General features: G+C 42.4%; 1 protein-coding gene across 2 annotated transcripts in view; it reads left to right on the top strand.

The window, feature by feature from the left end:
* Window positions 1-14,931, top strand: part of spata7 (spermatogenesis associated 7) — a 60,960-nt gene that overhangs the window by 22,139 nt on the left and 23,890 nt on the right. For both annotated transcript variants that reach the window (XM_080202448.1, XM_080202447.1), the window contains exons 4-5: window positions 2,611-2,735; window positions 13,773-14,242. In XM_080202448.1, coding sequence (XP_080058574.1) covers window positions 2,611-2,735; window positions 13,773-14,242 — 595 coding nt within the window. The remainder of the gene's footprint in view (window positions 1-2,610; window positions 2,736-13,772; window positions 14,243-14,931) is intronic.

The following is a 14,931-nucleotide window of genomic DNA, read 5'->3' as shown; positions in this document are numbered from 1 at the left end:
CCAATAAGAATAGTAGCAGCAGTGGGCCATCTGGCCCCTCGAGCCTGCTCCGCCATTCAATAAAATCCTGGCTGACCTTTTCATGGACTCAGCTCCATTTACCTGCCCGCTCGCCATAATCCTTGATTCCTTTACGATTCAAAAATTTATCTATCCTTGCCTTAAAATCATTCAATGAGGTAGCCTCAACTGCTTCACTGGTCAGGGAATTCCACAGATTCACAACCCTTTGGGTGAAGAAGTTTCTCCTCAACTCAGTGCTAAATCTTCTCCCCCTTATTTTGAGGTCATGCCTAATTTCACCTGCCAGTGGAAACAACCTCCCTGCTTCTATCGTATCTATTTCCTTCGTAATCTTATATGTTTCTATAAGATCCCCCCCCTCATTCTTCTGAATTCCAATGAGTATAGTCCCAGCCTACTCAGTCTCTTCTCATAAGTCAACACCCTCAACTCTGGAATTAACCTAGTAAATCTCTTCTGCACCCCATCCAGTGCCAGTATACCCTTCCTCAAGTAAGGAGAGCAAAACTGTACACAGTACTCCAGGTATGGCCTCACCAGCACCTTATACAGCTGCAACATAACCTTGCTGTTTTTAAACTCCATCCCTCTAGCAATGAAGGGCAAAATTTCATTTGCCTTCTTAATTACCTGCTGCATCTGCAAACCTTTTTTTTGTGATTCATGCTCAAGGTTGCCCAGGTCCCTCTGCACAGCAGCATGTTGCAATTTTTTACCATTTAAATAATAGTCCATTTTGCTGTTGTTCCTACCAAAATGGATGACCTCACTTTTACCAACATAGTACGCCATCTGCCAGACCCTTGCCCACTCAAACTATCTATATCCCTTTGCAGACTTTGTGTCCTCTGCACATTTTGCTGTACCACTCATCTTGATTCACCTATAAGTGTAAATAAACTACTTTTGAGGTTCTAATGTTTGGAATGTGGCAGCAATTTGCTCAATGCAGGCTCCCACAACTGCAGTGTGACAATGACCAGATAATCTGTTTTTGTGATGTTGATTGAGGGCTAAATATTAGACAGGCCACTTGGGATAACTTCCCTGCTCCTCTTCAAAAGAATGTCATGGATCTTTTACATCCATCCAAGTGGGCAGGTGAGGTCTTGGTAGAACATTTCATCTGAAAGAACTGAAGAGAACATTAAGACAATTCCTGATGGGGATCTTTAGAATTTTGAAGGGGGTTTGATGGGGTGCACGTAAAGAAATCATATGCACTTGTAGGTGAATTAAGAAAAAGAATGGCATGAATATAATAAAAATATTAATTTTTCTCACAATAGTGACAATCTTTCTCTGCCATTTGAAGCAGAGAGTATTGACACATTTAAGGGGACATTTGAGACATACATAAAAGAGAAGGGAATTGAGGAAATGCAAGCAACATGGGAGGAGGCTTATATGGAATATTAATGTTAGAATAGGTTAGTGGGACAGAATGGCCTGGTTCTGTGCTGTCAATTCTATGTGTGGTATGGCAGTGTAGTGGTTATGTTGCTATTTTAATAATTGAGAAGCCTGAACCCATAATCCAAGAATGGGAGTTCAAATCCCACAATAGCAGTTGAAAATTTAAATTTAGCTTTAGATTTGAGGGCACAATTTTAAAATATCTTACTTGATAATGTAAAAATTGAGGGAAATAGTAAGATACTTCAACTGGGCATGGAGAGCTGAAGGAATGGTGGGCACCTGACAGATCCATGCAGACAAATGTAGGAGATACATTTTTGTTGAAATAATGGAGAGACAAAATACACATTAAATGATATGATTTTTTAGGGGGATAGAAGAAGAGAGGAATTAAATGTCATCTAACATGTATTATGGGTGATAATGCTGATTTTGCATAGCCGCCCAGGTCAACTTTCTAGCCCAGCTTCACTTGCTTTGAGGAAGTATTGCTTTGCTTGGTCAGCAATGCTTAAACATCTTCAGAATTTGTTCTGAAAAACGCTTGTGCAGGGATCAGCATATACTGTGGTGCCGTTGAGTTTGGAAGGAAGGAAGGTGATATCTAGTAAATGTGATCTGTTCATCCTGATTGCACATGTTCAACTTTGTTTACTGGAGCAAATATGGATATGATGTCATACCATTCTTTGGTACCATCACTAACAGCTACAGACAACACAACATGGCTGGTTGCTCTAAGAAGTATGCCAAGTAATTTAGATGAAACAGTGTGGCACAGTGGTTAGCACTACTGCCTCACACACCAGAGACCCTGGTTCAATTCTAGCCTGGGGTCACTGTCTGTGTGGAGTTTGCACGTTCCCACCATGTTAGCAAGGATTTACTCCAAATGCTGCAGTATCCTCACACAGTCCAAAAGTGTGCAGGTTAGGTGGATTGGCCATACTAAATTGCCCCTTAGTATCAGGGGATTAGCAGGGTAAATACATTGGGTTACAGGGCCTGGGTGGGATTGTTGTTGGTGCAGGCTTGAATAACCGAATGGTCGCCTTCTGCGCTGTAGGGATCCTACAATTCAAAATTCACATCTCCAAGGTGTTTTTAAAGTGAAAATGTAAAGATATCAAAGCATGAACTTGGTCATAAATTGCTTATTTTCTTCAGACAAAGATCAATTGAAGAAGAAAAATCTACAAACGACGTACCAAAGGGGATTCGCCTCAGCCAGATCAGAATCTTGGTCTAGCTGTGGTAGCAGTGGAAGATTAACTGTAACAGAATCTATCCAGGTATGTTTACTGATAACGAATGTGAATTGCTCCTTTATTTATGATTTTTTTACTGGTCAGTAGATATCCATGTAGAATTACATTTCTTTTCCTTAAAACCAATCTTGCTTGAGTTTGCCAAAATATGTTCACGTAATAATTCAGTACATGCAGCCCTTAGAACTACAACACAACTGGTTCCTGAAAATTAAGTTGTAAGTGATTTTTCCTTAAGAACGATATTAAATATCGAGGACTTTGTCCTGAATCAAGGTTTGATTTTCCACTCAGTTATTAAAAAAAAGTAATATTGCAATAAGTTAGAATAATAAATACTCATTTTAAGAAAAAGTTTGGAAAGACAAAGGTTCACCAAGTAAAAATGCATTGGAACAACAACTGAGCATCCTGAATCAGGGAAATGGGCAGTGCAATGCATTGATGCGTACGTATGAACATTTGAACTTATTCACTGGTATTGCATAGTCAAAATCGGCATTGTAAGTTCAAAACAGGGTGTCCTGGTTTTCCTGTTGTCCAAAAACCTCATCCCACATTACCTCGTCAATCAACTTCGTCAAATCAATCATCAATCAAGTGGTAGACAGAGGGGAACCGGTGGATGTGTTTTTAGATTTCCAGAAGGCGTTTGATAAGGTGCCTCACAAAAGGTTGCTTCAGAAGGTTAAGGTGCACGGAGCTGGAGGTAAGGTGTTAGTGTGGATGGAGGATTGGCTGTCTAATAGGAAGCAGAAAGTTGGTATCAATGGGTGCTATTCTGGTTGGCGGTTGGTGACTAGTGGAGTGCCACAGGGATCGGTGCTGGGGCTCCAACTATTTACCATTTATATAGATGATCTGGAGGAGGGGGCTGAGTGTAGAGTGATGAAATTTGCTGATGACACGAAGATGAGTGGAAAAGCAAATTGTGTGGTAGGTGTGGAAAGTCTGCAGAGAGATCTGGAAAGGCTGAGCGAGTGGGCGAGGAACTGGCAGATGAAGTATAATGTTAGCAAGTGTGAGATTATCCACTTTGGCAGAAATAATAGTAGGAGGGATTATTATTTAAAAGGCAAAAAGCTGCAGCATGCTACGGTGCAGAGGAACCTGGGGGCCCTCGTGCGTGAGTTGCAAAAACCCAGTCTGCAGGTGCAGCAGGTGATCAAGAAGGTGAATGGAATGTTGGCCTTTATAGCGAGGGGGATAGAATATAAAAGTAGGGAGGTCTTGCTGCAACTGTACAAGGTACTGGTGAGGCCGCAGCTGGAGTACTGTGTGCAGTTTTGGTCGCCGCACTTGCATAAGGATATTTTGGCCTTGGAGGGAGTACAGAGAAGGTTCACCAGGCTGATACCAGAGATGAGGGGGTTGGCCTATGAAGAGAGACTAAATAGACTGGGTCTGTACTTGTTGGAGTTTAGAAGGCTGAGGGGGGATCTTATAGAGACGTATAAGATAATGAAGGGGATGGATAGGGTAGAGGTAGAGAGATTCTTCCCGCTTAGAAAGGATAGCAGGACTAGAGGACACAGCCTTAAGATAAGGGGCAGGGGGGCAGTTTAGATCAGAGTAGAGGAGGAACTTCTTCACTCAAAGGGTGGTGAATCTCTGGAATTCTCTGCCCATTGAAGTGGTGGAGGCTATCTCGCTAAATATATTTAAGTCACGGGTACATAGGTTTCTGATAGACAGGGGAATTAAGGGTTATGGGGAGAAAGCAGGAAAGTGGAACTGATCCACTTCAGATCATCCATGATCTTATTGAATGGTGGGGCAGGCTCGAAGGGCTAGATGGCCTACTCCTATTTCTTATGTTAACTTGGTTCGTGCAGATCCATCTGTGTGCCCTTTGGTCGTCTAACTCCAGATTCCTAAGCATCCCACTGTTTTACTCTCCTGCCGGTGGTGGTACATTTAGCTCAATTTAATATAACTCTCACGCTGAATCCCTTTGCTTGCAACAACTCACCCTGACTTTAAAATATATGTGTTGGGTTGGCATGGTGGCACAATGGTTAGCACTGCTGCCTCACAGCCCAAGGGACTTGGGTTTGATTGAGTGTGGAGTTTGCACGTTCTCAATGTGTCTGCGAGGGTTTACTCTGGGTGCTGTGGCTTCCTCCCACGGTCCGAAAGATGTGCATTGGCTATGCTAAATTCTCCCTCACCAATTGAGTCTAGTCTGAGGATGGAAAGGGAAATGTTCTACTGACCTAAATTAGCAATGTGATCAAGGACCATGTCAGTCAGTGCAATGCTTGTAACGAACATCAAGTTAAGCACGCTGAAGATCTCTGTTGATTCATGGCATCCCAGATAGATCATGGATGAAGCTTGACACTGACTATCTCATCAGCATTATCTACTATTCAGATGAGGTAGACAGTGATTTAGACAAACTGCTATCAACATCTAGCAATACGATTTTAGAATAACTGGAAACACACTCCAATCGTGATGACATTCCTGACGTTGTGATGCGCAACAGTGGCCTCAGTTCACAAGAGAAGAATTCAGGCACTTTGTAAATGATAGGGAAATTCAGCATTGCATATCATCTCTGTGCTCTCCATAGTGAAATGGAAAGGCTGAAGCAGCAGTTAACATTGTCAAAGGGATCATCCAAAACACGAAGTAGATCCATTACAAGATGTGTACAAGATGATCCTTGTAGAAACACACCTACAGAAGACATAGAAAGTACTCCCGTTCAGCAGTTAATGTCACACTGCATGCAAACTACTCTTTCAACAGCTAAAACGTTACTGAAGCTGGAAGTGGTAAAATGCGTGTGTGACAAAATCAGAGTGAAATGACAGAAAATCCAATTTTACTTTGATAAAACTGTCACATCATTGCCAGAGCTGAGAATTGTGTACACATTGAATGCTTTCAACAATAGTCAGCCAACTTGCAATTTATGTAAAGAGTTTGTCACCTTCAGCGTACACAGTGAAAACATCAAAATGCCAGAATACATGTACAACTTGAGAAGCTGCTCCTTCACGGCAGATAGCTAATGAGGAAGATGTGAATTAACCAATTACACAAGGAACTGAGTGATCACAAGCCCTAGAGGTCAACTGTACCTCAACAAAGGCAACGGATCAGCAACAATAATTACCATGGCAGCAGCAGTTGCCACGACAGTGAAATTCCCCAGAGAGGCAACATCGCCCCAGAAGCAAGCAGACACCAGACAAATAGCCAATAACATCCCATGCACATACCATTGGAAGACCTGAATGCTTTAAGGACAGTGTGCAATTAATGCGTAGGGATGGATGAAAGCGAGTCTGACCAGAATCACCAATTTTCTGTACGTGTGATGTTTTTCACTGTAGAACGTGTATGTGCCTGACTCACAACTGCAACTTATAGGATAGGCTATTTATTTATGAAAGGGGAATATTTGGAGAAGTGTCTTAGTGAAATGTGGCCATAGGATTGCCCAGTCATGTGACCTCCAAATTCATCTTTGGTGTGTAAAGGCTTGAGAGCAGAAACTATTACATCTACCTCTTGGAATACACAACGTGCCTTACTAAACAGAGTACCGTGATCATTCTACATGTTCAAAATTGTCATGTGTTTTGAGAATGTTTCATGATCTTGCTATTCGGAAGCTCTGATTTGATTTTCTGTGCTTCCTCACTCTATAATTTCCTTATCAGCACCTTTATCTGTGCATAAGAAGAAAATCAACTTCTTGGCATGAAGTTCCTGTCATGTTTGAATTAACTAGCACCTACAAGTAAGTGTTGTTCCCAAGCCCTGAACACACACTTTTGTAAATGTAAAACATTTACAGAATGTTTTCTCCAAGGTAGCTTTTTATTCATCCTTATGATGTGGGCATTGCTGGCTTGGCCAGCATTTGTTGTCTGTCCTTGCCTCACAGCGCCACGGACCCAGGTTCGATTCCCAGCTTGGGTAACCGAGAATCGACTGTGCATGGAGTTCGCATGTTCTCCCCATGTCTGCATAGGTTTCCTCCGGATGCTGCGGTTTCCCCCCACAGTCTGAAAGATGTGCTGGTTAGGTGCATTGGCCGTGCTAAATTCTTCCTCAATGTACCCAAAGAATGTAGCGATTTGGGGATTTTCACTTAAATGCAGTGTTAATGTAAGCTGCTTTTGACACTATGAAATAAACTTTAAAAACTTTAAGCTAATTGTTGTGAGTGACTTGCTAGGGCATTTTAGAGGGCATTTAAAAGTCAACCATACTGCTGTGGATCTAGAGTCGCATGTAGACCAGACCAGGTAAAGTTGGCAGATTCCTTCCCTAAAGGGCATTACCTAACCAGATGGAATTTTATGACAATTGGTAATAATTTCTTGGACAACATTAATCTTTTGTAATTCCAGATTTTTACTGAATTCAACTTCCGCCATCTGCCATGGTGGAATTTGAAGTCAGGTCCCCAGCGCAGTACCCTCGGTCTCTGGATTACTAGTTCAGCTTATAAATTGGTTATGATTGGGAGTAATATACAATGTCATCCAGCAGCACTTAAAGTGTTGTTCCATTTAAAGTTTAGTTCCGTTCTTGTCCTCAGTCTATTCTGTGCATACACGCTTACAGATTTCCTATCTACTGCTCCACTATGTCTCTTGATCCTCTTGTAACAGACTGCTTGTATAACAGCAGTCTTGCCATCACCCTGAAAGTTGGCAGGGAATGCGTCCCCGCTGACTCTGACAGGCCCACTGCCATTTTACGCTCAATTGAGTGTTGATAGGCAGCAGGTGGGATTTCTGGTCCCCGTTGGATAAAAATCCCTCTTTGAAGAGCTGTTGACCAATCAGATTGGCCGACAGCTCTCCAATCCCCCCCTGGCACAGCGCTGCAGTGGCCTGATGAGGTACTGTAGTGCCATGCATGAGACTTAGTCCTGAAACTGCACTTCAGGTAACTATGGAATTGCATTGAGGGGAAGGTAGGGGCTGCCCTGGAAAGTCAGGAGGGTGGTGATCTTAGTGTCAGGGGGTAGGCCGGTGGGGGAGGGGGCAGCAGAGCTCTCCACTCTGAGGGGAGGATGCATCCAATCTGAAGGAGCCTCCCCATTGAGGAATCCACCTGAAATTTCAAAGTGAACTAATAGCATTTTGAATGCTTTATAAGTGTTTTACTCACTAGTTGGGCTACAGTTCATTTTCCTGAATGAAAAAATGTTTGAACGTGCATCAATCAATACCTTCAGAATTGTGAATGGCTTTGTGACTTGTCCTGTTGTGTTGAACTTTGTTAATTGCCGGTTGATTTTTGTCAACGTTGTACATTAGCCCAGGATCTATTTCATTTTACTTTTAATGATTCAGCAAGCAGAAACATTTTAATTTCACACTGCGTGACCACTAAGACATTGACTTTCAATTCCTCCCCTCGTCTCCCAGGTATGCTTCAGTTATAAATACAATTGGGCAGCACAGTGGTTAGCACTGCTGCCTCACAGCTCCAAGGACCTGGGTTCGATTCCCGGCTTGGGTCACTGCCACATTCTCCCTGTATGTGACTACTGCGGTAGACAGAAGGGAACCGGTGGATGTGGTGTTTTTAGATTTCCAGAAGGCGTTTGATAAGGTGCCTCACAAAAATTGCTGCAGAAGGTTAGAGTACACGGAGTTGGGGGTAAAGTGTTAGCGTGGATTGAGGATTGGTATCTAACAGGAAGCAGAGAGTTGGAACCAATGGGTGCTTTTCTGGTTGGCAGTTGGTGACTAGTGGAGTGCCGCAGGGATTGGTGCTGGGGCCTCAACTGTTTACCATTTACATGGGTGACCTGGAGGAGGGGGCTGAATGTAGGGTAACAAAATTTGCTGATGACACGAAGATGAGTGGAAAAGCAAATTGCGTGGAGGGCGCGGAAAGTCTGCAGAGAGATCTGGATAGGCTGAGTGAATGGGCGAGGACCTGGCAGATAGAATATAATGTCAGCAAATGTGAGGTTATCCACTTTGGTAGAAATAATAGTAGGAGAGATTATTATTTAAAGGGTGAAAAGCTGCAGCATGCTACAGTGCAGAGGGACCTGGGGGCCCTTGTGCACGATTCGCAAAAACTCAGCCTGCAGGTGCAGCAGGTGATCAAGAAGGAGAATGGAAAGTTGGCCTTTATAGCGAGGGGGATTGAATATAAAAGCAGGGAGGTCTTGCTGCAACTGTACAGGGCACTGCTGAGGCTGCAACTGGAGTACTGTTTGCAGTTTTGGTCCCCTTATTTGCGAAAGGATATATTGGCCTTGGAGGGAGTACAGAGAAGGTTCACCAGGCTGATACCGGAGATGAGGGGGTTAGCTTATGAAGAGAGATTGAAGACTGGGCCTGTACTCATTAGAGTTTAGAAGGCTGAGGGGGGATCTTATAGAGACATATAAGATAATGAAGGGGCTAGATAGGGTAGAGGTAGAGAGATTCATCCCACTTAGAAAGGAAAACAGAACTAGAGGGCACAATCTCAAAATAAGGGAGGGGCAGTTTAAAGAACGAAACAGGCCCTTCGGCCCAATGAGCCCGCGCCGCCATTTTAACATTGAGTCCCCCCTCCACCCATGACCCTTGTCTTTGCTTATGGCACTCCCATTGGAAACCAGATTGAGGGAAGACTAATTTAGGGACAATTTGTTACACCAATCAGCCTAATAGCACATCTTTGGGGTGTGGGAGGAAACCAGAGTACCCAGAGAAAACCCACGCAAGCACGGGGAGAATGCGCAAACTCCCACAGACACTGGCCCAAATCCATGTATCTGCACAGCAAACAGTGATAGTCAGTGAGCTGTCGTGTTGCCCAGCATCTTGTCCAGTTTAAGCGTACACTAACGACATGAATTACGAGGCTATTCTTGAAACAACCAAGAGCAGCCCTCGTATGACCCATCGCGTGTATGCCCCTTGTTGGACAGCAAGGCGGACCGAAGAACGAGGAGGAACGTCTTCACTCAAAGGGTGGTGAATCTTTGGAATTCGCTACCCATTGAAGCGGTGGAGGCTACCTTGTTGAATATATTTAAGTCACGGGTAGATAGATTTCTGATAGACAAGGGAATTAAGAGTTATGGGGAGAAAGCGGGAAAGTGGAACTATTCCACTTCAGATCAGCCATGATCTTATTGAATGGCAGGGCAGGCTTGAAGGGCTAGATGGCCTACTCCTGCTCCTATTTCTTATGTTCTTATGTTATGTTCTTATGTGTCTGCGTGGGTTTCCCCCAGGTGTTCCAGTTTTTTTTCCACACTGCAAAGATGTGCGGGCTAGGTTGATTGACCATGCTAAAATTGACCCTTATCGTCCTGGGATATGTAGGTTAGAGGGATTAGTGGAGGAAATGTGTGGGATAAGGCTGAAGTGGGATTGTTGTCGGTACAGACTCGATGGGCTGAATGGCCTCCTCTGCACTGTAGCGTTTCTATGATTCTATGAATTGTATTTTTCTGCATTCATGCATATAGAGAAGTATAAAAGTGAAACACAAACAGACTTCAAGTGAAATGAGAAATGCTGGGAATATTCAGCAGATGATTCAGTTCTGAAAGAGAAGAACAGATTAATATTTTGATTAGAATCCCCACAAACAATCCAGAAACATGAGAAATGTTGCAGCCTGGGGATTGGAACTTTTCACATTTCAAAAACCCTCTGATGGGTTCATAAAATCATAATCACACAGCAGCACAGGTTAGCACTGCTGCCTGATAGTGCCAGAGGCTCGGGTTTGATTCCAACCTTAGGTGACTGTCTGTGTGCAGTTTGCACGTTCTCCCCGTGTTTGTGTGGGTTTCCTCCCGGTATTCCAGTTTCCTCCCATCATCCAAAAGATTGGCCATGCTTAGTGTCAGGGGAATGCAGGGTTATGGTGATAGAGCCTGGGTGGGATTATTTTCGAACCAGGCTCAATGGGCCAAATGGCCTCCTCCTGCACTGTAGGGATTCTATGGGTTACCCGAGTCCAGTATCAAAAGAATAGCCCTTGTTATGACAGTGATGGTTTCTCTTTTCTATTATCAGCCATGATATTTCTGAGTGACGTTAACAACTAATACTGAAGTAGGAACAATTTGGAAATGTGAAGTCCACAAGCAACTAAGTTAAGTCTGTTTTAACACCTCTAATTTATCAGCATTGGAAACAGTAGCAAGTAGAAATTTTCTTTTTGATTTAAACACACATCCAACAGATGAGATGCCAGAGTCTTTACCCACTGTACATGCTATTCCCCTTTCACTGAGGTTTTGATTGAGGATCCCATTTGAAACATTAAACCTGTCTTACTCTTTCAGGTACTAATTGTACACATCTGGTACTTCTGTTTTCCTGCAACAATCCTTCATGTTTGTATCTGCAATGTGATCTTTTCCCTGTAATGTAAACCAAAATTAAGCAGAAAATCTTTGTCCTTTTTTTAAATCAATGAGAAATGAACCGTGGAGTAACATTTGATCATATGTACTGATGGTGTTATTGTGGTGATTTGTTTTCACATAGTCCACTATTAACAAGCTTGTCCTATTTACATGGTGGTGCTTAGTAGAACTTTTTTGTAATCATTTTGCGGATGTTAGCCTAACTGGCTGGGACAGCTTTTATTGCCTGTCCCTAACCATTTGAGAGTCAACTACATTGCTGTGGATCTAGAGTCACATGTAGGCTAGACCAGGTAAGGTCTGAAGGACACTTAGTGCTGCCTCACAATGCCAGGGACCCGGGTTTGATTCCTGGCTTGGGTCACAATCAGTGCAGAGTCTGCATGTTCTCCCTGGGTTTGCATGGGTTTCCTCCCACAGTCTGAAAGACGTGCTGGTTAGATGGATTGGCCACGTTAAATTCTCGCTCAGTGTACTCGAACAGGCACTAGTGTGGAGCGACTAGGGGATTTTCACAGTTGCTTCATTGCAATGTTAATGAATGCCTATTTGTGACAGTAATAAACTGAACTAAATTCTGCATGGAGCTGTAAGTTATATGTATAAGTGGTTGATTATTTTACAAGCCGGTCACATTATTTAATTGTGATGTAATTGGGGTGTTTCATAGGCTCCTGATCTAGTTTCATTTTCTGCTCTGTACAGGCAACAGCTCTACAATAAATGAATCTGCATGCAAACCACGTCTTTTTCATTTTTTGTTTAAAAACCCGTAATCTCTAACCATAGTTAGGACATAACACAGAGTCTTAGTTGTCTTAGAATTTGATAGCAGATTCAAACTTAATAAATGTTGGGCAATTACATGCTTTTTAAATTAATTTAGGAGACATGAGTATTGCTGGCTGGGCCAGCATTTATTGCCCATCCCCAATTATCCTTGAAAAGGTAGTAGTGAGATGCCGCCTTGAACTATTGCAGTCCCTATGGTCTGAACACCCAAAGTGCTGTTAGGAAGGGAATTCCAGGATTTTGGCTCAGTGACAGCGAAGGAATGGTGATATATTTCCATATCAGGATGGTGAAGGTTTGAAGGATAACTTCCAGGTGGTGATATTCCCATGTGTCTGCTGCCCATGTCCTTCTAGATGGCAGTGGTCCTCAGTTTGGAAGGTGCTGCCGAAAGAGTCATGGTAAGTTCCTGCAATGCATTTTGTAGATAGTACACACTGCTGCCACTGTAGTGGAAGAGTGAATATTTGTGGTTGGGTGCCGATCAAACCAGCTGCTTTGTCCTGGATGGTGTCAAGTTTCTTGAGTTTTGTTGATGCTGCACTCATCAAGGCAAGTGGAAGGTATTCCATCACATTCCTGACTTGTGCCTTGCAGTTGGTAGACAGGTTTTGGGGTGTCAAGAAGTGCAGGATTCCTAGCCTCTGGCCTGCTCTTGTAGCCACAGTATTTATATGGCTAATCCAATTCTTATCAATGGTAAGCTCCAGGATGTCGATCATGGGGCAGTCAGCAGTGATAATGCCATTGAATGTCAAGGGCTGATGGTTAGATTCTGTCTTGTTGGAAATGTTTATTGGCTAGCATTTGCCTAGCAGGAATGTTACTTCCCACTTGTCAGCTTGGATGTTGTCCAGATCTTGTTGCATTTGGACATGGATTTCTTTACAATCTGAGGATATGTAAATGGTACTGAACATTATGCAACCATCAGTGATCATTAAAAGTATCCACTTCTTCCTTGCCCACAACTTCATAGAGTGAACAACCTGCTTATAAGTGTTGAAAAAGCTTACAATAAACTCACAAATACTGCAAGGTAATCCTGAATTTTCTTTTTTTTTGCCGGGGGTTGTAATTTCACCTGAACACTTGACTGGATGTCAGGTAACTAATTAGTATCATGGTCTTTGAATATTGGCTCTTGTCCAAAAGTGTACACCTAATATCCTCAATATCCTTGGTGCTAGTTTGGTATTCACATAATATCAGAATGTGTACCACAACCATTTCTATCCCAGTTATCTTTGGGCCTGATTCATGTTTCCGACACCAGCTACAAAACATTGAACAACTTAGCATTGATTGAAATTCTCCTGAATGTTTAGAGTGAGAATAGTATTTCCTCTCTTCATCAATTTCAAACCACTGAGGTAGCACAATATTTAAATCTTCAAGCTTTAGCGAATGAATGACTCCTTTCCAATTAAAGTTCTCTCTTTGGAGAGGTTCTGAGTCACAATTAATGGATATGAAGGTCGTTACATCTAGTTGCTCTCCTTGTTGAAGGTCTCTTTTTAGCATCAGTATCTAGTGAACCAGCAACATAAGTGATCACTTACAAAGTATAGCAGCTTGGTTGACGTCCGTTGTCATTGTTGGAACTCTTAATTCCCAGTTTGCGTTGAGGTTGATGTTCTCAAACATGATCCTTTAATATTTCCCTTTCAGCATATTCAAATTCTAATGGTGTCATTTTGTTTGTACGACTTTCAGATGCTCAGTTAAAAATGGGAGATCTCCTACATAATGCCTGTGTGAGGGAAAACTATATATGAGAAGGTTTTATTGACTAATGTCTGTCCATTCTGAATGTAGCTTCTTGCGTGATGACGTGTTGGAGTGGGAAGCTATGAACAACATTTTCACAAGTTAATTGCATTTTCATTTTTGATTGACAGAATCCGTCCACACTGGGACACAACGATGATACCAGGGACTCAGAAAATGGTTCCATGACTCCTGAGCGAACTTTTGTTACTTCCAAACGAAATTTTTCAATGTTGCCTTCCACTGCCAACATTAGTAAGAAAACTGCTCAGAAAACATTCAGTAGATGCTTCTCAGACCTGAGCTCCAGGAATTCTACATCACCCAGACAACATTCTAGAACTTTCTACAGTTCAACAACCAGTCTTGCAAATAGCCAGTGTTGTTATAATTCATTTAAGGATGTACGCCAAAAAACGTATAGTGGTGATATTTTGGAAAAACATGCACATCATTTTACAAATGGACAACAATTCACTCCACGCATTCTGAAGAAAGAGGCACAGTCTTCCTTGGCCCATTACAGATATTATACTCCTGTAAAGAAGAAAAAACTCTCAAAAAAGCTAGTAACGCAAGAAACACAGACTGAATTCACCAGGTACTGTGAATTGCTAGAATGTATTTTCACCTTGTGTTTCCATAATTGCTACATCGCATATCAGTAAGCTTAACTGTAAATACATATATAATATTTATATTCATAATAAACTTATAACAACAAAGTAATTTATAGGAGTACACTTCTAGAAAGAACACACAAGTAAAAGTTGAAAATCATTCCACTCTAAATGTACACTGTTTTCCTACAAATCATGTAGTATCACAGACTGACAATTTAAGGTCCTAATTTTGAAAAGATTCTGCTTAAATTGCATGTTCAGTAAATGTCTCCTGCCTGCTGCCATTAAGGTAATTAGGGAATGGTGTCTTTCCCAATTCTAATCCTTCCTGATTTTAATAGAATCATAGAATCCCTACAATTCAGAAGGGGGCTATTCAGCCCATCGAGTCTGTACCAACAACAATCCCATTCAGGCCCTATCCCCATAACCTATTTACCCTGCTAATCCCTCCGACGCTAAGGGGGCAATTTAGCTTGGCCAATCCACCTAATCCATATCTGCACATTAACCCACTTCCACATCTTTGGACTGTGGAAGGAAACCAGAGCACCTAGAGGAAACCCATGCAGACACAGGGAGAATGTGTAAATTCCGTACAGACAGTGACCCAAGCTGGGAATCGAACCTGGGTCTCTTGTGCTGTGAGGCAGCAGTGCTAACCACT

The sequence above is a fragment of the Carcharhinus amblyrhynchos genome, chromosome 14, assembly GCF_965287045.1.
Source record: "Carcharhinus amblyrhynchos chromosome 14, sCarAmb.v2.hapA, whole genome shotgun sequence".
Classification (NCBI taxonomy): domain Eukaryota; kingdom Metazoa; phylum Chordata; class Chondrichthyes; order Carcharhiniformes; family Carcharhinidae; genus Carcharhinus; species Carcharhinus amblyrhynchos.
The sequence above is the reverse complement of the archived record's forward strand: the minus strand, read 5'-3'. Positions and strand labels throughout refer to the sequence as shown.